General features: G+C 36.9%; 2 protein-coding genes across 2 annotated transcripts; both read right to left on the reverse strand.

Annotated features, from left to right (window-relative positions):
- Window positions 1-1,545: 1,545 nt before the first annotated feature.
- LOC108334881 (methyltransferase FGSG_00040) lies at window positions 1,546-3,506 on the reverse strand. The gene has a single exon (XM_017570811.2). It carries the CDS (start codon window positions 3,308-3,310, stop codon window positions 1,739-1,741), a length of 1,572 nt encoding a protein of 523 aa, XP_017426300.1. The 5' UTR covers window positions 3,311-3,506; the 3' UTR covers window positions 1,546-1,738.
- An 18,652-nt stretch (window positions 3,507-22,158) lies between these two features.
- LOC108327381 (uncharacterized) lies at window positions 22,159-23,151 on the reverse strand. Its single transcript, XM_017561093.2, has one exon. It carries the CDS (start codon window positions 23,149-23,151, stop codon window positions 22,159-22,161), a length of 993 nt encoding a protein of 330 aa, XP_017416582.2.
- Window positions 23,152-23,601: the final 450 nt, after the last annotated feature.

Consider the following 23,601-nt stretch of genomic DNA (forward strand, 5'->3'; position numbering starts at 1 on the left):
CCATGGTAATACACCAAAAGTCGAAAATGTTTATGGGAGGAGCGCAGGACCCAATAGGTTCTGGGGGAAGTTACAGTACAGATGGATGCTCAGTGATCTCGAACATCACTTACAACATTCAATGTCGAAATTTTCAATCTAATTTGTCCTTACAGCTAACCTAGATGACAATTCAATCCAGTAACCTATGCGGCGGAGGAACGAGAGAGCTTCTCTCGCGCGCGGAGAAACGACATGGAGGGAGAAATCGACGCCGCGGCTGGCAATGGTCCCGGGTGGCGATTGGTGTCGCCGGTGACGCCTTGGACTGAGCGACTGTTCCGATGGAGGTTCTGCTCTGCAGGAGAAGACGAACGACACAAGCAACGTGGCAGAGAGTAAAGAGGCAAGCTGGCATAAGACGTGGCCTTGCCGTTTGCCACATCTACTAAAAGTTAACGCCGTCCAATTTTAAGGACTAATATTAAGAGTTTTAAAACTATGAGGACTAAAAACCATCAAAGTTTCGAATAGAGACTAAACCCAAAATCGTGTCATACTTAAAGGATGAAAAACATATTTAACCCTTTCTTAATTGAGTTATATTGTTTTGAAATACCCTGTTAAGTAGGAAGTTTTTAAATTATGGCTTATTTTGGATGACTGTAAGCTTAACAACTTATTTGCAAGTCTACTCTAACTGTTCTCTTATATTAAAATGTGGACCTACTACATTATATTTCTATATAATCTGGGATGTTACACTACCTACAAAATAAATAAAAAATATTTACAATAAAATTATAAAATTATTTTTATTTAATTTTATAATTATAATAGTAATAATAATTTTATTATTTCTTATTATTATGAGAAAAAAAAGTAAACATGTGATGTGTCAGAATGGATTGGAATCCATGAAATAATATGGTTTATCAAGAGTTGCGTACTAAGAACCTAACTCATTTAGGTTGAAACCGTGGTAAGTAAAATTGGTTCACCAAATCACCTAATTTTTTTAATTTATTAGTTAACAATCTTTTTTATTTGTATGATAGGTAAGATACTTCAAAACAACAAAATATTGTAGATTTTGTATAATATTTTTTATTTATTTTGAGTTGTCTAGAGTTTAACATCATTTTTAATTGAAATTTATTTAGATTTGAATTAAAAAAAAATATTTTTTAATTGAAAATAAATTATTTTTTAATTGAAAAAAAATTTATAATTAAGTGAATGGCTAAATCAACCTTATTAACTCATCAATCCCATAATGACTATAATCCATTTCAACAACACTAGTTTTTACTACAAAAAAAAAAAAAGAATTCGTGTAAATACAATAATAAAGAAAATAAATTAAAATTATTATAAAAAATATGTCAACATAGTTATTTAAATCAAATATAGATCTTCATAAATTAAATTAAATAATAATTTTATACATTTTTTTTTTCATACTTAAATGGCCAAAGTTACAACAAGATAACATTTTTTTTTCTTTTTAGAATATCCCACTAGATAACAAATGTTACACAGAAGGATAAGTGGTATGCAATAATGTCCAAAAATTATTGATACCATTGATTTACATAATGGAAAGATGAGCAACTGTGACAACTTGAGTAGATGGTGGCTGGAAACTTGATGTTTACAGCAATTAGAGAAAGATGAAACAATGATAGAGTTTAAAAAAATTAACAATAGCAACAAAAGGAAGAAGAATCAGTAAGTAGAAAGTGATTAAAAGATTCACTTAATCAGCAATGCAGAGTTGCAGAAGTGTCTTCATTGCTTGCTTTTTCACTACCTTCCCAAACACTTGTTTTGCCATCTTGAAAACTTTGTCCCTCTCAACAACTCCACCACTATTTTTCTTGAACTCCTCCATCACAAACTTAAGCAGCCTGTGATCTCCTCCAACCACATCAGTGATGCTATCAACCACAGCCTCAGCAGTAGGAATCTTCCTTCCCCACCTCTTCATGGCCCTCTCTGTCCTATAAGCCTGAGAATAAGCTTCCCAAAATGATGCCCTCAAATACCCTTTCTCCTTACCCCTTACCTTCAACCTCTTCATTTGTTCCTCCAACTTGAACACCACACCCCCCACATCCATCCCTCTCTCAAGACCAATCTCAATCTCTCTTATTTCTTGTTTCGGGAACACTTCCCCCTCAAACCTACACCTCTTGCACTTGCAATGAATACACCAATTCACAGACATCTCCTTCCTCTTGCTCAAACCACACAAAGGGTCAAAATAAGCAAAAGTCACCTCCTCCCCAGCCTTCAAATCCTTAGAAGCATGAACCACCAAGTAGTCCCCAACATGCAACCTCCTTGCATTGGGACAACATGAGTGGTTTATCAAGGAAGGGAGCAGCCACAGGCCAACACCGTAACAATCATTGCCCCTCCTCAACACATTGGCCGAAACAGCATCCTCTGTCAGAGAATTCACATCCAATATACCAACCAACTTAACCATATCAACATCAACCTCAACTTCACCATCCTTCTCCACATTCTCAGGTCTAAAGAGACCCACATCAGGCACCTCAAGTTCTTCCTCATTCTCCCCACTTGACAACCTATTAATCAAACCCCTTGTTCTCGGACACTTCCCAACAAACTCAAAAACCTTGTCAATGAAATTCTTCCACATTGCCAACTGTGCATCCTCACTCAGATCCTGAACCCCTCCCATTATGATACTCCTTTCCATGGCAATTGCCTTGGTGACCAAGATCAACGACCCAGCATCAATATTCTTCGTTGCAAACAATCCTCTCCCACTGATCTCAGATCTTCTAATCTCCACGGCACCAATGTGCTCTGCAAGCTCTGGAAGCTTCCCTCGAAACCCATTTGAAACCCAATCCGAAAGATCCAAACACCCGGTTTTGGACAAAAGCTCCAAACTTTTGCACCTCTCCAAGTACCCACTTACGCTTTCAGCGTTTCCGTCTAGCGTGGCGGTTCTGAAGCACTCAAGAGCGGAAGCATACCGGTTGAGGCAGAGCAAGATCTTACCTTTGCACAAAAGGGTCTTCGAATGCGCGGCATCGACTTCCAAAGCGTGGTCACAGTCCCGAAGGGCGCAGTGGAAGTCCTTCAACTTGGACCTCGCTTCTGCGCGATTGCACAAAGCTATGCAGAGGGATCTGCGAAGCTTTTGGTTTGGGAGAGAATGGGAGAGCGTTTGGGTGCAAAGGGTGATGAAATGGGAATAGGCTTCGATCGAGGCATTCCATTCTTCTCTGATGAAAAGCTCCGTGGCTTTGGATCTGAGTTGTTGCAACTGCTCATCTTCTTCTGCTGCCATTTCCAACTCCGGCTTTTTGGTCTATCAACAGCAACCCTTTGGCATCTCTTTTCAAATGGAGTTCCCTGTTTCAAAATTTTCCCCAGTGTAACGGTCGTTTAATTTCACTTATTCTTTTTCTCTTTTTCTTTTCACTCTTTAGCGTTTGACGTTGAAAAATGCAAACCAACCCCTCATGATTCGTGAATATTAATTTAGTTTAGGAAAATGATAGATTGAATATTAAATTTTTATAACTTTTTACACAGTGGCATATAATTTCATTTTTTAATTTCTTTTTTAAACATTCCACGTTGAAAATAGGAGAGTAGAGTGAGAGAAACACATTCATTTAAAAATTAAAGTATTTTAAGTTTTTCGAAGAACCTCCCTTAAACCCTCTCTTTTTCTTACTGTGAAGACTCTTGTTAGTGTTTGATGGTTAGATACTCATATTAAATAATAATACTTCATTATAATTTCTTTAACTACTTACAACATATTTATTATTCGTGTTAGATATATTATTTTTATTTTTTATTATTAGTTAATTTGTTATTAATTTTTTTTTATATTTCAAATTTAATCCACGTTTCTTTTATTATAATAAGTATATATTCAATTTAAGAGAGATAATTACCTACATAGTTTTCACTGTATTAACATGGTATCGAGATTTAAGATTCTTTTAAAAAAAATATTTTTGTTACCTGAAACAGATATTTTCACTAAGTTTTTTATGGATTATATTAGTAAAAAGCTTGGTACATACTATTTGTATGCACTAGCTTGAGGAAGAATGTTAAATATATTAGTTTTATCTTTTATTTGTTTACATCCTAGGTTTTTGTTTTTGGTTCGTTGTGTAGAGTTTTCGTCCTTATCGTGTCCTGTTCTAAATTCCCTTACGAAACAAGGAGAAAGACACGTCAAAGTTTGAAATTTATAGTTTGATCTCTACCGTATTTGTTGCTTGAATCACTACCAAAAGTAGGAGAAATGTGCCTATGCCATTATTGTCACCGTTGTCTGTTTTGTCTCCATCTCCTTTCTTAAAAGTGCCTTTTGATGGCCAACTTCAAGGGTGCTCGAACAACCATACTCTAGATGCAGTCAGTGGAAACAAAAACTCAAAGTAATGGTGTAGTGGAAAATGAGAGAATGGTGAAGCAAGAGATGAAGAATGGTGCGTGTATGGTGCTAATGGATCATACAACCAACCTGACTAAGGAAGGAAGCTAGAGAGGACTGAAAAGGACCTAGGGTGACACTCAAGTAAGAAAGAAGCTGGAATAATCTCAACAAAGCTTCAAAAGTGGCTAATACAAAGAGTGATGAATTTATAGTGAATTCAGGCCCCTTGCACGAGTAACAACCATAGTTGATCATCTGCTACACCCCACAGATCATAAGATAATTGGAAGCATGTTTCTAATGTGTTTATACACATATACACAAGGCATTAAAAATGTGGCCCTTCTAGAGTATCATTGGCGTTGGGCGCAACTCTCTTGTGTTGGGTGCATGCAGTCCATAATGTTAAATGTGAAGAGCATGTGTCTTTCGTTAGGCGACTCTCTGCTTGCGTTGAGAGATCCTTGATAACAGTTGAAAAACTGTTATTTTTATACTTAATTTTGATAATCAATCAACCCTTTTTGACTTAGAAACTTGCTTTAACTCATGTTTTTGCTTTATTTTTGTGAATAAGAGAGTTGAAGGTGAATTTAACAGTTTTTTGCTAGATTCCTTTGATTTTGTAGGTTAGTGGAATGATTTGAAAGAAGAGTTAAAGTACCGAATGGTTGGAATGCAGAAAAGTCAACCAGAAAAGTCGATCAATCAACCAGAATGCAGAAAAGTTAACCAGAGTGCAGAAAAAGTTGCGTTGAGCGGAAATTACCGTTGAGCGCTAATTTTCAGGTGCCGAAATCACCGCTGAGGGGAAAATCAGCAGCTGAGGGGCAAAAATAGAAGACACGCACTTACCGCTCAGCGGTAAATACCGCTGAGAGCCATTTTTATGGGCTTGGGCTTACTTTTCTATAATTTTTAGAATACTATATAAGGTTTTAGTCGACCTAGGTTAGACATCTTTGGCTGGAACGAAGCAGAAACACACTCTTTCACCCCTTGGAGGAGGATTTTGGATGCCACAGCTCCTTTCTCACCTTTCTAGGGTTTTATCTTTCACTCCTTCATTGTATGTCATCTAGTTTCACCATGAATATGGTGAACTAAACCTTTATTGTTGTTGGGGGAATCAATGTAATCCTTTAAAGCTCTCATGTATTGAATTTGTTCTTCAAGATCTTTTAAAGATACATGCTTTCTTTCATTAATTGTTAGGGTTTTTCCTCTTTGCTCTAAGCTTGCATTGTTTAACTCATTCGATGTCATGATTATTGATTTTGTCGATATGGACACATACGGGGAAATATAGATCTGGGGAATCTCTCTCAATAGTAGTATAAACCTAGACATAGGAGTATGATGGTTGGTTGGCTTTAAGCTTCTGTGCTTTATAATGCATGAGTAATTGCTAGGGAGACAAGACATTGTAAACTAGTGATTATGATTAGGTTTTCTTCGCCGAGACATCAGGTTTAAGGTAATTTAGAAAGTGGCATTAACAATTAATGAAGAAAGATGAATTCTAGAATACATGAGAGTGGATAGGATGAAATTGATAAACCTCAACAACATATTCATTCATATATTTCATACCACGTGTTCTATTTCTTCTTGCCCATTGATCAATACATGCATTCATATTTACTTTTCAGTATTTTGCATTTAAAATTTACAAGAATTGGTTATACAAGTCTTAAATAATCAACAAATCACATAACTGTCTAGGTTGTGAATTCTTTGGGAGAACGATACTTGGTCTTACCAATTTTATTACTTGATACAATTCGGTTACACTTGTCGAGGGTTAAACAATCCTCTGATTGCCAACTTAGCTTGATGTGTAAGGACCTTTTAGCCTTTAGTTTCTCATCCTCTAGTTTTTCTTGCTGTCTATCATTCCTCCACTAAGAGGTCCATTGATGGGCTCTATTTCATCACTTTTTATTCCCTTCGTTGTTTTTTTTTTCTTCGTTGGTACCAAGTAAGTGATGAGAAATCCCTAAAAGGTTAAGGTTTATGGTGAAATGTTAGGTCTTTGATCGTAGCTAGATCAATGAATTTTTGGTGTGGGTCCTTTTATTATATTCTTAGTGGCTAGTTGCAAATCAGAATGTATTAAAAAGATAATTGAAAACCAATTGAATGGGTTGGGCCCGAGAAAAAATTGGGTTAGTCACATTAATTAAATCAACTTGAAAAAAAAGTTAGCATAATATTTATGAATTGATAAATTCTCAAATAATACCTTTAATTACTTGTATGATCACAAGTTTAGGGTTCCTATTTTCTTAAAAGTTGTTTGTTGAGACTTATGATGAAATTTAAAAATAAGTATTGCATATCTAGATGCTATTAAACAAGGGGAAAATATTCTCCAAGCTATGATAGATAATGCTCTTATGTGTGAAAGGGCAAGAATGATAATTGAAACTTCATTTCTCAAAATTTTGTAGACACTTTGCGTTTGAATCTTGCATTGAAGAACATATACACAACAAAGAATATTGAAGAAAACTGTGTATTTTATGACAAGTGTAATTGGATTAATGTCCTTATGCTTCTTTTGTTAGGAACTTTATCATGAACCACTTAATGAGATTGATCATTTTTAATATTTTTTTACTATTGAAGTTTGTTGTTGTAGACACATGTTTTCCATTTGTCATAATGATTATGTTAAAATTTAAATTTTTAATACATTTTTTTCAATCCATTTTTGTTTGCAAAAGAATGAAATCCTCAATAGATATAATGATGTGACAAGGCCGAAGATTTTAAAGACTTATTTTGAATTATACATTGTAGGACAAAATTATATATATATATATATATATATATATATATATATATATATATTTCTTTTTTCTCTTACTATTTATTACATTACACTTTCCATATGTTTTATTTTTAATAATTTATTTCATTTCAATAATAATAAATTGGGTTTATTATACATATTTGCTTTAATGTTAGTATTTTCAGTTCATCTAACTTTCCATCGTTTTAACTATAACTTTTATTTATAGATATTATATTTTAATAATTCTTATTTAATTTAATTACATATTTTCAAGGCTTCAAAATGGACATATGGTTTGCTAGGTTTGAAGCTCTCTTCTATGTTTTATGATTTTTTTTTTGAAGATGAGACATATTTAATGAAATTTTGTAAATAAACAACGTGGATTAGATTTTGTGTTTATTAGCTTAAACTTTTTGAAATTAGAGCTTTATGATTAGATCCATTTTTCTTTCCGTTTTCAAAGCCTATACAAATCCTAAATATACTCTTAATTTAGAGACAAAAATCATTTATTAAATTTAAGAGTTTTAGTTTTTCTTTTTTCCTATTTTTTTCTCATTTTTTTTTTGTTTTTTTAATTATTCTTTATTGTGTTTTGTGTTCTTTATCCATGAAAAACTAAATATTTAAGGATCAATTTATGAATTCAAGATCAAGCAAATTGAATAGTTTTTCATTTATTATTTTTCAATTTAATTTGTACACAAATAATATTAAAAAGTGAATTTAGTCAACATGTATCCTCTAACAATTAATTTATGTGCTTTATAAGTTATTGAAATAAAAGATTTTGATCTTTTACTGATGTTTTTTTAATCTTATGAGAGGAAAATAAATTTAAGAACATGTTTGACTCCTTTCTTTGACTTAAAAAACAAATCAAATATTGTTGTTAGATTCTAATTTTCTTTTTTGTTCGTTTCTTTCTCCATTCTTGTCACTTTGTTTCCTTTCTTAGAAGAACAATATAGCATAATCATCTCCTAACCCAAGTCAAGCCAAATCCTCTAAGAAATTAAGATTGTGTTTGTTTAGGGTCATTTTACTGTTTACTAATATTAGCGTGGACAGATTAACAATTACATTTATGTTTGTCTCAAGTTATTTAGAAGTAATAAGGAAAAGAGATGATTTTTTTCATCTTCTCAATGCAATAGAGATTTGAAAGTATTTAGCGTGAAAAATTATTCTTATTCCTGAAAAAACATGCATGAAAACTATATACACTATCATATGATGGAATTGATTCCAAGAAAAAAGAGAATCGATTCCAGAAAAAACTTATATTAGTTTTAATAATAATAATAAAGTAAAAAAATAATATTATTAAATAATAATTATTATTATAAAGTTACTTACTTTATCTAGTTTCTCTACTAATATTCCTTACCTCCAGTATCTTGTGTTTTCTCTACGTAAAGTCTTGAAGTAGATTCTTTGTTCCTTCTTAACCTCCTCTAAATTATTGATTCATGCACTCATAATTTTTTTTTATCGTTTCTCCATCAATAAAGAATTTCTATAATATGGTTCAAACCTCCTTGACTGAGGATTACTCTTAAAGTTTTGTCAAAAATGTTTTCATGCTCTGATATATAAAAAACTATGAATTGCTATATTTTCTCGTTACGTATTTATAGGCAACACTTTAGACATTGCCCACTTCCTTTGATAAACGGCTTTTGCTTCCTGCATCCCACAATTTCTTTGAACACCCCCTCATATTCAAAATAACTATTTTATTCTCTTTAAAAGTGATTTCCGAAATTTTCAGAAAACAATTTCCAAAATGTAATTTTCATAACGTATTAAACATATTCTAGAATTAGTTTTCGAAATGAGATTTTTAAAACAAATTTTATCAAATACATATCTTCTGAAATAAATTTTCCTAAATACTCCTATAAAAATATGTTTCGGATTTTCTTTTTTGGAGCACATAAAATATTTTCGGGAAAGAATATTTTGGGACAAGTTTTTTTTTTTTTTCCCCTTCATTCCTCTTTTCTTGGGTAATGATGGAAGCGGTAATAATGATCGTAACGGTGTCGACCCTGATTGATGTGAAGGGTGTTTAAATCTTTTCCGTATAAATTCAAATATTTATTTCTCTAATCCAGAAATCTTCCATAGCCCATTTCCACTTTCTTTGATTATTTTCTTTTCAGGGATTTATTCAATTGAGAAAAAGAAACTCGTTTTCGGAAATACTTATCTGATTTAATCTCCACATGACATCTTATAAAAGCATCGGATATAACCGAAACACTTATAATCGGATTTTCATATTCGATAAGCACATGTTCGATTTTATTTATTCTAAATTAGTTTTATTAATTTTAATAAATTCATGCATTTAAATTTATATCAATTAAAAATTATATAATTACGTTATAAACTCTTATATAAATTTTAAAATAAATATAAATTGATATAACAATAATTAATTTATAAGGAATATAATTTTAACATTAAAGAGGAGAAAAGATAATCAGATGTGCAATTCAAATGGGTGGTACAGGATTTCTTAATACATGAAAGGAGGTGCAGGGTGGGTACAGAGGTGTAATCAATGTTGGAGAGAGAAAAAACTAATAAAAATAAAATTAATAAATAATCACTTAATTAATTAAGGATATTTTTTAAAATTGAAGGTGTAGGATGAGATGGTGGAACTGAAAATAAAAATATAGTCCAATGTCACTCCAATACACACGACCCAAAAAATAAAGAAAATAATGCTATCTACACCCGATCTTTTTCTCTTGGTACTCCACAGTTTTTTTCTTTCAAAACTACCCCTTATCCATTGTTCCATTCTTTCACCCCCTCATCATACTGTACTTTTTATGCACTCCCTTGTGTTTCACATTTCCATTTCCCATCCCTTTTAGTCCTACCTATTTAACGGTCAGCGTTGGTGTTGAATATAGGAGGTATCATAAAATTATGTGATTAAATTTATTAAACTCTCAATTCAACCCACTAATTCAGAAGATTAATGATGGCTTAACTCATTGATATTTAAGATATATATTCAAACAATTTCATCTTGAAAAGTAATTAAAAAAAGTTAAAGTACTGGCATATAAAGGCAATAGTGACTTGTTATTTTTTTTTTTTTTTTCTGAAAGGCATGTGTGAACACGCAACCAAATAATTGTGCACGAAACTTGGTGATAGATGTGGTGGACCTGTTAGTCACGCACATAGATATGATAGCACAAAACCATTAAAATTACAAGTGATTGTGGTGCAAGTTGGAATGCATTTAATAGGGAGCAGTTTATACACAATTACAAAAAATAAAGACAGAGAGTAGAGACAAAATAAATAGTGTAAGTTTGTGATGTGTGTTGAAATTTTGGATTGTGTATTGGTGAAAGAAACTGAGGTTGTCCTTGAGTTGTTCAGCAAATTACGTGCAAGTAACCTAAAAATCTAAGGAATTAAGGAAGTATATTATATAGTGGTTGATTGATTATTATGCCTTCGTGCCATCCGTGTCGGCAACACGGTTCTGCCATTGTCCCGCCAATGCGCCGCCGTTGTCAGTGCATGTGATTTCTTAGATATCGAGATACAATGCATCAACCCAACAAACTTCTCTTTTCACGTATCTTCTTATCTTCTGCTTAAACCTTTCTTTGGATGAAGAGTGAAAATAAGAGATAGGAAAATAAAGTAAAACAAAAGGTAAGGGAAAAAGTTTACTTGTATGAATTTCTTATCAAAGTTTGACAAATAGTTTATAAGGTGAATGGAAAATATAATAATAATAATAATACAGTGTTTCAATAAGGGATATTGATTGAATACGTATTTATATTCCTTTAAGTAATAATTCAAACACAATTATAACATCTTATTTTCAATATTTCAAAGGTTATTATTATCATAATAGACTCTCTATTATTGGATGTTTTAGATTATGTTGATACTGCTTTTAGATCGGATAGATATAATATAGATTAAGAGAAACTCTAGAAAAAGTGGATTTGAACTATAATCAAATCTCATAAAATTAATTTATAAATTAATTGTATATGTACATGATTTTGTCTTAAAATGAAGTTTATATTAAAATAAAGATGAAACCCTATATCGTGAAGGATCAAATGTATTAAGATAAAATTGTATTTAACTTTCAAACAATTAACACATTAAATAATTTGCCTTTTGACTCTAATATAAACTAGATAATCTTGTAATGTGAGAGAATGTGATGAAAGTGTAATTATAATGAGAGTCAACACTTGAATGAGTCTAGTTTTTCTGTGGAATTTTTTTGTATTATCCTCTACTATATTTTTAGAATATTATATTTTTGATATATTAAAAGAATTAACCTGTTATAAAATATAAAAATATGTTTGTATTAATATATTTTAGAAACACAATACAAAATAAAAAAACCCAGAAAAAAATTATAAATTACACTTAAATAGCATTAAGCATGTCATCCAAAGGATTATTCGTACTGCCCTTACGTCATCTGTGTCTCTCTCATTTCGGTTATTCTTCAATGAGTTTGTCCCTTTGTTTTTCTTTTTTCAGTTAGTGCATGGTGTATTAGACCCAGTGACCTCTATCATATTCTTTTTAGGCTTTTGTTCGTACAAAGTTAAATATCATTTAAAAGAATAAAATAGAAACAAAATGCGACTGAACTGAGCCATTCAGTGTAACGTTACAGTGTGTATGAAAATTGGAGGCGTCTCTAAGTACTTCACACATGTACAACTGAGTTTAAATAAGTTTTTTTAGTATTTTCAAAATTTTTTGGTGCTTCCAAATTTTGATACCTACTATTTACTAAATACGTTAATTGGACCCTGAAAATAATTTTATTTCTCAGTATTAACGTATGATTAATAAGTATGTTAGCTGTAATGCTATGAAAGTTAATGCGTTAACATTATTAATGTAAAATAATAAAATAATTGTTATAATCAAATTAATATATTTATCATAGTTGAACATGGGTACCACTAAAAATGGTCAAGAACACTACTGTAGAATATTGTAGAATATTTTCATGACTGGTAAAATGAGCTTATTATTATAGGTATGCTGACGTTATATTTGTAAAAGTAATAGAAAAGTTTGTCCTTTCTATAAAGTTGCAAAAGTCTGATTTACTATAATAATATACGAATAACAAAATTCAATTTATTATGATACATTTTTTTAAATATAGTAAGTTTAGTTTATTATTATACTTTTCAAAAATTTGTTAAAATAAGTCTAGTTTATTATGATATATTTTCGATTATTTGTAATAATAATTAAAATACTTTAAATAACTTAAGAAAACATTGTTAATTGCATAGTTTATTTTCTTAATGAACATAATTGAGTGACATTTTTTTTCCTTAGATATTGTTTTTTCACCTTAAAAGAAAACATGGGTAAGTAAGCAAATCAAATATGTTGAGCATTATACTTGATGAGATTTAGGTTCTTTTGTTTTATGTGTAAGAAGATATGTAAAACCAAGATTAAAATTTTTTTTTAAGCACATCCAAATTTGTTCCAATAATTTTGAATAGAAGCTTATAAATAATTTCTTTAGTCATCTTAGTGAGGGTTTGATTTCTGCCATATGCATCAAAAGTCATCTTAATGTACATAGTTGTTAACACAAACAAAAAATTTCTTTATTGTGTTAATGTTGATTAGTACTCATACTTTATACTTGAAGAACAAACATTGAAGAATGAAAATTGCAATTGAGTGTATCAACTCAATAAATACCTTCTCAAACTCTTCTTACTCACCATTCTTTTGCCCTTTTCTCTCCCATCTTTTCTACACAACCTCGCTCTTATTTTCACACTACTATAAGAATAAGAAGAACAACTAACACATGATGAAAATTTTAAGAATATAAAGAGATAACAAAAAAATAGAAAAAAAAATCTTCTTAATAAAAGATAATTTTTTTAGTTTTAAAACGTGCTAGAATCCAAAAAATTTAATAACATCTTTTAGTTTTAATAAAAGTACTAAGAAAAGATCTATTGATTTTTAAAAAATAAATAATAAATTATTAAATATGTGTAAAATTAAATAAATGAATTTTAACTAATTATTTTGAGTATTTTGTAGTACATAAATTAGATAGGTGATAAATAAATTATTTCTTGATCTAAGTAATGATGAAGTCCCCTTAGGCCAACTAAATATATTGAGTTCTTTTAAGAAAACTCTTAGAATATATATATATATATATATATATATATATATTTTATATCTCAGCAGACAAGGCAGTAAATGAAGATGGGAAATAATAAAGTTGCTGATATGGTTATGCAAACTTGCAAACCCCACTATATTAAATGCTCAATTTGATTGTGTAATAAGTTTGAAGCTTAAAATTATTGCACAAGCTGCTGCATATTTGTACAATTAGAATCAACATGTCTCTGGTTTTCATTCACCAAACACTATATCTGACATTGCTAGACGCGTAATTAGAGCTTCAAGCTGCACATAACATTCATCTACCATATTAAAATACTTCTTCTGGCCTAACTTCCAATTTAATATACGTATCCACCCTAATTGTTTCCTCTTATATATCTCTCTCTAAAAGAGAAACTGAAAATTTATAGATGTAAAAGAAGGAAACCTCTATAAAATCCTTTTTAAATTTTTGGGTAAGAGTTTGTTTGGTAAAATGAGTAACATAATTTCGGTATTTTTCTTTGTTTAAGGTTATTAAATATATATTTGAGTTTTTAGTGTAATTTTCAAAAATGCGTATTAATTTTATTTGTAATAAATATATATAATGATAATTAGAAAATTCAAATATATACTCAATTATTTCAATTATTAATCATGTAATTTTTGTATTAATGTTATTTTTTTATTATACTACTAATGAAATATATTAATTTTAAACATTTTATAATATATTATATTTTCATTTACATTATCGGCCAGTTAGAAATTATAATAAATATATTTTTTGAAGTAATTATCATAAAAAATCACAATATCAATCAAAATATCGATTAAAAACTTAAGAAAATGTGAATATATTATAGTTTTGTATTCATTATGTTTGATTTATAAATTATCAAGTCATGTTTTGGTCCATTACTTTGAATTAGTTCAAAGTGGTGCAGAGATATTTATGAGCGAAGTATATGTTACTGTCTATGTTTTGTTGTGAATTATAATTATTGCACTTACAGACATAGTTCTGAAAAAAAATATCTATAGGGGCAAATAATGAAATTGAAGAGATTAGGAAGATCCTCTTGTTGTATAGTCTGTCAAATATTCAGGGAAGCTAATGCAAGTGCAGGTCATGTAGCCAACTTGGCCATCATTAGGGCAACATTTCTGACCGTTGGTTTTTTCTTTTCTTTCACTTCATCTTTCTTATAGATCACATTTCCATTTTCTAGACTTCTACGAGATTTATGTTTTGTGTTAAACCTTCTCAACTAACATCTTTCTAGCTCAACAATATTTATACCACTACAAGTCAAATTAAATTACTTTCATACTTTCACTACAGACAAATAATATAAAATAAAAATTAAATCAGATTCTCTAAACTTATACATGGGTTAATTTTATTTTTCTTTATTCATACACAACCTATATTATTAGTTACTCTTCATATTCTTCTTTTGTACAAAAATATTAAAGAGATCACTCTTAGTTATCCTTACAAAATTATATTGACATCTTAACTGTATTTTTAGAGCTTAAGTTATCCCTTAGACAAGGGCTTAGACATTTAGAAGTTTAGGTCTTTTCTAAATTAAGCATTATTTTTAAATAATCAGTGAATTCTTAATAGTAGAGCGTAATACTAACTTAATTAAGGGAACAGTTAGATATAAGGAAATTGTAGGTTAATGACATTGCATCCCTCCAATTCAACCCAGAAGTCCAAGTTATGTTCTTCAGCATTTTACAATCGAGATACTTTTACAAATTTCAGTCTTGTAACATAGAATAACACCAGTTCTTTAATTACATCTGATGTCTTTAGTTGTCTTAAAGAATGTATTACACAAAAATCAAAGCCAATCTAAAAACTAGCTAAGCAAGTTTTATATTATTCAAAATTGAAACCTTTTTCCTTCTTGTGTTGTTGCTTGTCCGAGTTTATTAGTTTTATTTTTTCTACACCATCACCCTCCACACACACACACACACACACACACATATATATATATATATATATATATATATATATAAAAGATACCTTTATTTATGGATAAGAGACTTTTTGGAGTGGTGACAAAAGTAAATCTATGAAATCTTTGATTCAAAGCGAACAATATCTTACTATTATGGAAATCTATGTACAGTAAGTGTCTCCTTACAATAATATATACTTGCACTACAAAAAAAAAATTAATTAGTGAAGGTTTATTTTTTATTTGCTGGGATTTTTACCCTCCATAAATTAATTTGTGGGAGTTTTTCAAATCGCCGTAGTTAGAGTCACCACAACTTATTTGCGAGAGTTTTCCGCAACACTTGGTATCACATTCAATTTGCGGAGGTTTTTCTGCGGAGGGTGAAAACTTCCTCTATTACTTATTGTTTCGGTTATTTGGGGCTAAGTCACTAAACTCCTACACAATTTGTCTTCTAGCCGTCCGGTCTCGCTCCAAGCTCTGTTGTCCGCTCTTCCGTCTGGGGGGAACCTGTCAAAGATTCTCTGATGCCAAAGTCATACAAGAACTGTTTGGCGATTCAATGAAGTAGTAATGAATGTGCAGTAAATGCAACATATCTACCACTTACCTCTGACCTGTATTTATAGTTTTCGCTATGGGCTTGGGATTAGTGAAAAGTTAATCACGGCCCAATTCCAGCCCAATAACTCTAATCATTATTTACCTTAATCTTAGTCTTAGTGACCTAGTTTTAACGATCGTCCGGTCTTGCACAGCCGCCCGTACGGTAGACCATCATTACTCACCCGAGTGGAAGGATGAACGGTCGGGTTGCACTGTGTGTAATGAGTATTTATGCAAGCCGCCGGTACTGCTGTTAGAGGAGTAAAAAAGATTGAAGAAACGCCGACAGTCATGTAGGTTCCGACGTTGCTCTCGGACCGCCCGATCCATATGGTACACAAGCCCCCCAAGCCCTAGTGCACATAGTGAACGTTGGGTTTATGACTAGGTGAAATCTCGACAGCAGGTGTGTGGGCTCCGTTTGTTGACCATCCGTCCTATTCAATGGTTGGGCTGGATGGCTCTCATCTTAGCTATTGGGCCAAATTTTTTGGGCTTTTGCTTATCGATTTTTGGAACTTGATTTGGGTGGGAATATACGTGTCGTGTGTCGAGAGACAGAAGTTGAAGCGGCTTCGCATTTGGACCGTAAATCGTGATAATTTTTAACGGTGAGGATGCCTTAACGATTACAATTTTTTTTCCTATAAATAGAGAGGGGACGCTGTCATTTTCACTTTCTCCTTCTTCTTCAAGTTTAGAGCATTCATTTTTCTTCGGTAATAAATGGCGGTCGTCCATGTTGAGTCTTCTTTGGAGTCGTCGGGTAGAGGCGGCGGGAGGTCGTTGGGCGGTGATGGCGAGCGTGGTTCTTCTCCAAGCTCAGTGTCGTCCTCCTTCTTGGAAGAGTCTGTCCGGTCTCCAGGGCTAGAGCCTAATTTCCCTGCTAAGGCGGATAAACGAATTATCTATGGGATACATATCCATCTTCTCAAGGGTGGTATTCCTGTAGATGGCTCGGCATTAGAGCCAGACGGTACCGGGACTGTCATTCCGGGGTATGACTGGGCACCTCACGACGCCAGCTTGTTTGCATCGGAGTATGCTACTAAAAAGGTGCTGACATGGAGAGTCGGCTAGCTATATGCCGTCCGAGACGTAGAGGACTCCCGACTGATTCGGGCGGGAGTCAGCCTAAAGAATGAGCGAGTTTATCACGGGAAGGAAACCAGCCCGGATGACTTGTTCTTCATGTACGCCACTCTTTTCAATCAACTATGCGTCCGGGTGCCGTTTACGGAGTTTCAAACGGCCGTTCTCCGGGAAATGAACGTCGTCCCTGTACAGCTACATCCGAACTCTTGGGCAGCCGTCCAAGCATTCTTGGTGGTGTGTTTGGTGGTTGGCGTAAATCCAACAATCGCAGTTTTCTTCCACTCCCGAAGTTCGCCCGCTCCCGAAGGGTGGCTGGGTTTCCTTGACGTCCGTCAAAGATAGGGTGGCTGGGTTTCCTCCATGCCAGATATGATGTCTGCTCCCCCCGCCAATCCAACTTTATGGCTTCTAGGAAAGGAGTCGGCGCCAGTTCTTCGTAGCGGGCGTTGACAAAGCCGCTCTCGGAGGCTGACTTGACCAACGCGATGTTGGAAATGTCTACCCGGGCGACTTCCCTGGCTTGGTACCTTAGGGAGTTTGCTGACCGCCGGGGGGTCGAGAACGTCAAGGCAGCTGCTTGTCGAGAAGAAGGTCTCTGAAGAATATCGGGCAGCAATGGATCAAATGTTGTTGGCTCAAGATGATTCTGATAGAAAGATCGACGAGCTCCAGGCCGAGCTGGACGAGGTCAAAAAGAAGTTGGCCGAAACCTCGGATTAGCTTCGTGACGCTCAAGCTGATCATGACCAGCTGCGGAAGGAGAGCGGCCAGCTGAAGGTGGTAGTCACCCGTCAAAAGAAAACGGAGGGCGGTCTCCTTTAGAAGAATTGGGTGCTAGCGGATGATTTGGCAAAGGCCAAAGAGAAGGTGTCCGAGCTGGAGACGGGCATCGTGTTTGAACACGAGGAGGGTTTTAATAAAGCTCTCCATCAGGCGTCTGTTTTGGTAGGGATCCGGGAGCCCTATGCCTTGGGATTCAACATCGAAAAAGATGTCTTTGATGGGGTCCTGGTTCATCTTGACGCCCCGACTGTTGAAGATGAGCCATAGGAGATGAAGGACCCTCCAAGTGTTGGTGACCAGAGGGTGGAGGGTGATGGCGTCGATGAGGCAACCAAGGATGCCGAGAACGCTAATGCTACCGGTGGTGTTGATGATGGCCGTGGGGCCGAGTGATTTTGCCAACTTTGTTAGGGGTTTTTATTTGTTTCAAATTTTTTTGATGTATTTGTTCATGTGGCCGGCTGTCCAACATCTTAACTTGTTTAGGTGTTGGCCAGACCGTCCCATGACCGACTTTTTGTATACCCCTTACTCATCAATACAATTTGCTTTCTTCAATTTGCTTGTTTGATTATGGCCTTACCGGTCGTTTAGCTTCATTTTCTTGTCATTTATTAGCGTTTATCTAAGAATTTATCTTGGGATTGACCGAGCCGTTTATCGCCCGACCAAGTTGACAGTGGTTCCGTTTGGAACTCCCCGTTCATCAGCTTGGATTTTCGTAGGTTCCGGGCAGTAGTGATTCTTCGGGAAGAACTCTTCGTTCACCGCCCGACCAAGTTGATAGTGGTTCCGTTTGGAACTCCCCGTTCATCAACTTGGATTTTCGTAGATTCCGGGCAGTAGTGGTTCTTCGGGAAGAACTCTCTGTTCACCACCTTACCAAGTTGACAGTGGTTCCGTTTGGAACTCCCCGTTCATCAACTTGGATTTTCGTAGATTCCGAGCTGGTTCTTCGGGAAGAACTCTCCGTTCATCGCCTGATCAAGTTGACAGTGGTTCCGTTTGGAACTCTCCGTTCATCAACTTAGATTTCTTTTTTATTCAACGCTTTATAGGAATATGTCTTTATCGTAGAAATCTTTGCCACAAAAGGGAGACACCCTGCCATCGTATTAATCATCGAAAATAGAATGTACAAACAAAAGTGGTTAAATGAAATAAAATTTTAAGTGAGTAGCATTCCAAGTGTTTGGGATTGGATGTCCGTCTATATGCAGTAGCTTGTAGGCTCTGTTCCCCAGTGCTTCCGCCACTTGAAAAGGTCCCTCCCATTTGGCTGCGAGTTTGCTGTGAGTGGCCGTCCGCCTTGCTTCCCCAGTCTTTCTCCACACCAGATTGCCCTCCTGGAAATTCCTGGGCCGGACTTTAGAATTGTACTTTCTTTCCACCATTCGTTTGCACGCTTCGGCTCTCAATGCCGCCCGGTCCCTTCGCTCTTCCAAGGAGTCAAGTTCCACCCTTAGCTCTTCATCGTTCAACTGAAGGTCCTCCATCTGGCGCCGCAACGAGGGTTCTCCTAATTCAACTGGCAACATGGCGTCAGTGCCATATGTTAAGTTAAAACGGGTCTCGTCGGTCGTCCCATGCGGTGTGCACCGGTAAGTCCATATCACCTCTGAGAGTTCGTCAATCCACGCTCCTTTCCTTTCACCCAACCGCTTCTTTAGCTCATCCACTATGGTCTTGTTCATGGCCTCCACTTGACTGTTTGTCTGAGGGTGTTCCACTGAATTGGTAACGTGCTTAATCCCCAGACCCTTGTAAAACTCGGCCAACTTCTTATCGATGAACTGTCAATCGTTATCTGTGACGATCGTTCGAGGAAGACCAAATCGACACACCAATTTCCAACAAAATTTTTGGACCTGCGATGTCGTTATGGTCGCCAAGGGTTCCGCCTCCACCCATTTGGTGAAATAATCGATCACCACGAGGAGGAACTTCTTCTGTGCCCGACCTGTTGGGAACGAACCGACTATATCCATCCCTCATTGTGCGAACTACCAGGGTGACGTCATGGTGTGCAAGGTGTGGGGTGGTGCGTGGGTGTTGTTGGCGTGGGCCTGGCAGCTGAGGCACTTCTGGATGAATCCTTTAGTGTCTTCTTCCATAGTCGGCTAATAGTACTTGACCCTCAGTATCCGAGCCTTCAGAGCCCGACGACCGGTATGGAAATCACAGACTCCATTATGGAGCTCGTCCATAACATACTGTGCTTCCTCTTTGTCGAGACACTTGAGGAGAGGGGTGGAGAATGCTCTCCGGTATAGGTCGTCCACCACCATAAGGTAACGAACGATCTTCTCGGCGTCCGTCGGCTTAATCGATTGTCCTGCATCTTGTTGGGTCATTAGCGCTTGGATCTCTGTTTGCCAATCTCCAATTTCAACATTATACACCATCAAACATTCGACCGACGGCTGTAGCAAAACTTGGCGTATAATCGTCGTCAATTGCCCCTTCTCTTTTCCCGAACTCAACTTCAACAACATGTTCGCCCAGGTGTTCTCCTCGCGAGGAATATGCTAGATGTCGATCTTGTGGAACAACTTTACGAGGGCGGTTGCTCGATGAAAATACCGAAGGAGCTGCTCCTTCTTCACCTGGAACTCTCCATTCATTTGACCCACAACAAGCTGGGAGTCCGTCAGACATACGACCTTCCGAGCCCCCATGTCTCTTGCAAGCTTCAGGCTGACCACCAGGGCTTCGTACTCCACCTGGATGTTGGATACCTTGAACTTAATAAGATCAAGGAGTGCTGCAACAAGAAGCCGTTCGGGCCCTCCAGGACTATATCGGCCTCGCTCACTATTCTTCCGGATGCGCTGTCGACGTACAAATTCCACTCGTCACTGATCGCTTGGGGTAATTTTGCTGCAAAATCGGCCAAATGTTGGCCTTTAACCGATCCTTTTGGCTCGTAGTGCAGGCCGAATTCCGACATTCGACAGCCCATGCCACCATGTGTCCTACCAGGTCCTGTTTCCTCAGAATCTTGGAGATGGGGAAGTCGATCCTAACAATTACTTGGTGACTCTAGAACTACGGCCGGAGCCTTTTGGACGCATTCAGTGAAGCTAAGGAAACATTTTCAACTTGTTGATATCGCGTCTCGGCTTCCTGAAGGGTTCGACTGATGAAGTATACGAGCCTGGGTTTGGGTCGTTCTTGCATTAATATTGTGCTGATTTTAGACTAAGACACACCCAGAAAGATCTGCAAGTCTTCGCCTGGTGTCGGACGGTTCATCACCGGTGGGTTCATCAGAATTGTCTTGACATCCTGAAATGCTTGTTCACACTCAGCATCCCACTCGACGGCGGGTCCCTTCCTCATCTTGTGAAGCATCGGTTTGACCCTCTCGGCCAGCTTGGGAATGAATCGCGATAGAGCCATGAGCCGGCCGACCAATCTTTGGATCTCCTTAAGAGTGATTGGGCTCTGCATCTCCAACACGGCCGCACATTTGTCAGGATTGGCTTCAATACCCCGGGCAGTGAGCATGAAACCCAGGAATTTTCCAGCGGCTACTCCGAACGTGCATTTGACCGGATTTAGCCGCATCCCGTACCTTCTAACCTGCTGGAACACCTCTTCCAAGTCCTTCACATGGCATCATCCGTCTGGTGAACGAACGACCATATCATCGACATACACGTCCATGCACCGACCGATCTGTTCCGCGAAGATCCTATCCATCAAGCGTTGATAGGTGACCCCAGCATTCTTCAAGCCGAATGACATAACTTCGTAACATAAGTTTGCTTTCTCGGTGATGAATGTCGTCTTTTCCCGATCCGGTCCATACATGGGTATCTGATTGTACCCAAAATATGCATCTAGGAAGCTTAACATCCGGTGGCCGGAGGCTTCGTCCACTAAGGCGTCTATGCTCGGCAAGGGATGAGAGTCCTTTGGGCAAGCTTTGTTGAGGTAGTGTAATCGGTGCACATTTGCCATTTTCCGCTGGCCTTCTTCACCATTACCACGTTGGCGAGCCAAGTGGTGTACGTCACTTCTTTGACGAACCCGACCTCCTTTAACTTCCCGACCTCCTATTCTATGGCTCTCCTCTTCTCTTCTCCCATCCGCCGCTTCTTCTACGCCACTGACCACGCTTCCTTGAACAATGCCAACTTATGTGACATGACTGAGGGGTGGATCCCTGGCATATCAGCGGCTGTCCACGCAAACAAGTCACGATTCTTCCACAAGACGAACCAAATTTCTTGCTCCAACTTGGGCTGTAGCCCCCTAGCCATAACGGTGGTCTAGGAAGCGTCTTTCCCTATCAGGACTGGCTGCATCTCCCCGAGGGGTTCCAGTCGATCTTTCGTGTTCGTCAATGGGTCAAGGTCGACCATAGCCACCTCGGAACCACCTGTCCTCCTTCTCACCATGCGGGTGTGAAGCTTCAGGCCTGTGGCGTAGCATTCCCTACCCGTCTTTTGGTCCGCCCAGACAGTGCAGATTGTCCCTTTGTGCGAGGGAAACTTCATCGTGAGGTGGGGGGTTGATACGATCGCTCCAAAGGCGTTCAGGCACGGTCGACCCAGTAGTATGTTGTAGGAGGTGTTTGCCTCCACCAACAAGTATCTGACCCTCTTTTCCTCACTGTGCCGACCGGTCCCGAGTCTTGTGCGCAAATCCATATATCCTCTAGTGTCTACCCTCTCGCCTGCAAAACCTACGATCTGCTTGTTGTGTGGGACGATCAGGTCTTCCGATATGTCCATCTGTTGGAAAGTCTTCCAGTAGAGGATGTTTACTAAGCTCCCTTGGTCCATCAGTACCTTACTCACACTGTACTGGGCGATCTCCGTTGTTATCACCATCGGATCATCCTGATCGGGATTAGGGGCGTGAAAGTCTTCATCCGAAAACATAATGGGGGGCATCGTCCTCCGGGACTTGTCCACCGAGTGAACGAACTGTAAAGCCCGCATATGACACTTCTGGGCAGATGAAGAAGATCCTCCTCCGGCGAAACCACCAGATATTGTATTGATGTGTCCTCGTAAGGGACGGTCGTGGCTCCTGCTATGGCTTCTACTTCGTCGCCTCTCCGATCGTGGGCGGTCGGTCTGGTCATTTCTAGACCTTCCTTGCTTCTCTGGTTTCCTAGGATTGGTCCGCCGTGGACTTGATCGGTCTATGGGCGCGTGGGGGCGGTCGACCCGCACATACCTTTTCAATTGCCTCGCACGAATTAGTTCTTTGATCTTATCCTTCAGGGTTACACACTCATCTGTGGTGTGACCCATGTTCTTGTGATACATACAGTGTTTATTACCATCCGCCCTTGGCGGAGTAGGTCGCCTCTTCGACTCTGGGATTAACTCCGCACTCAAAGCTTCTTGGAAAATCTTCGCCCGAGGGCGTTCAAGGGGGTGTATTGCTGGAATCGTGGCCCCCGGGACGGTTCTCTTTGCTTGAATCCCCCGGGCTTCCCAACTTGGCCGTTCGATTTAACCCCGTCAGTTCTTTCTTCTTTGCTCTCCTGATTTTCCTTCTTATACGACAACTTCATTTCCTCCACCCTTATTTCGTCAGCCACCCTCTCTCGCAGTTCTTCCATGGTCTTGGGCGTCCGCCGGCAGACGCTGTCCTTAAACGGCCTGGGCTTGAGAGCGGGAAGGATGTAATGCAAGGAAAGTTCCGGGCTCAAGCCTTTCACTCGTCGAACATTTTTCAGGTAGCGATCCATGAACGCT

The sequence above is a fragment of the Vigna angularis genome, chromosome 1 (assembly GCF_016808095.1).
Source record: "Vigna angularis cultivar LongXiaoDou No.4 chromosome 1, ASM1680809v1, whole genome shotgun sequence".
NCBI classification, from domain to species: Eukaryota; Viridiplantae; Streptophyta; class Magnoliopsida; order Fabales; family Fabaceae; genus Vigna; species Vigna angularis.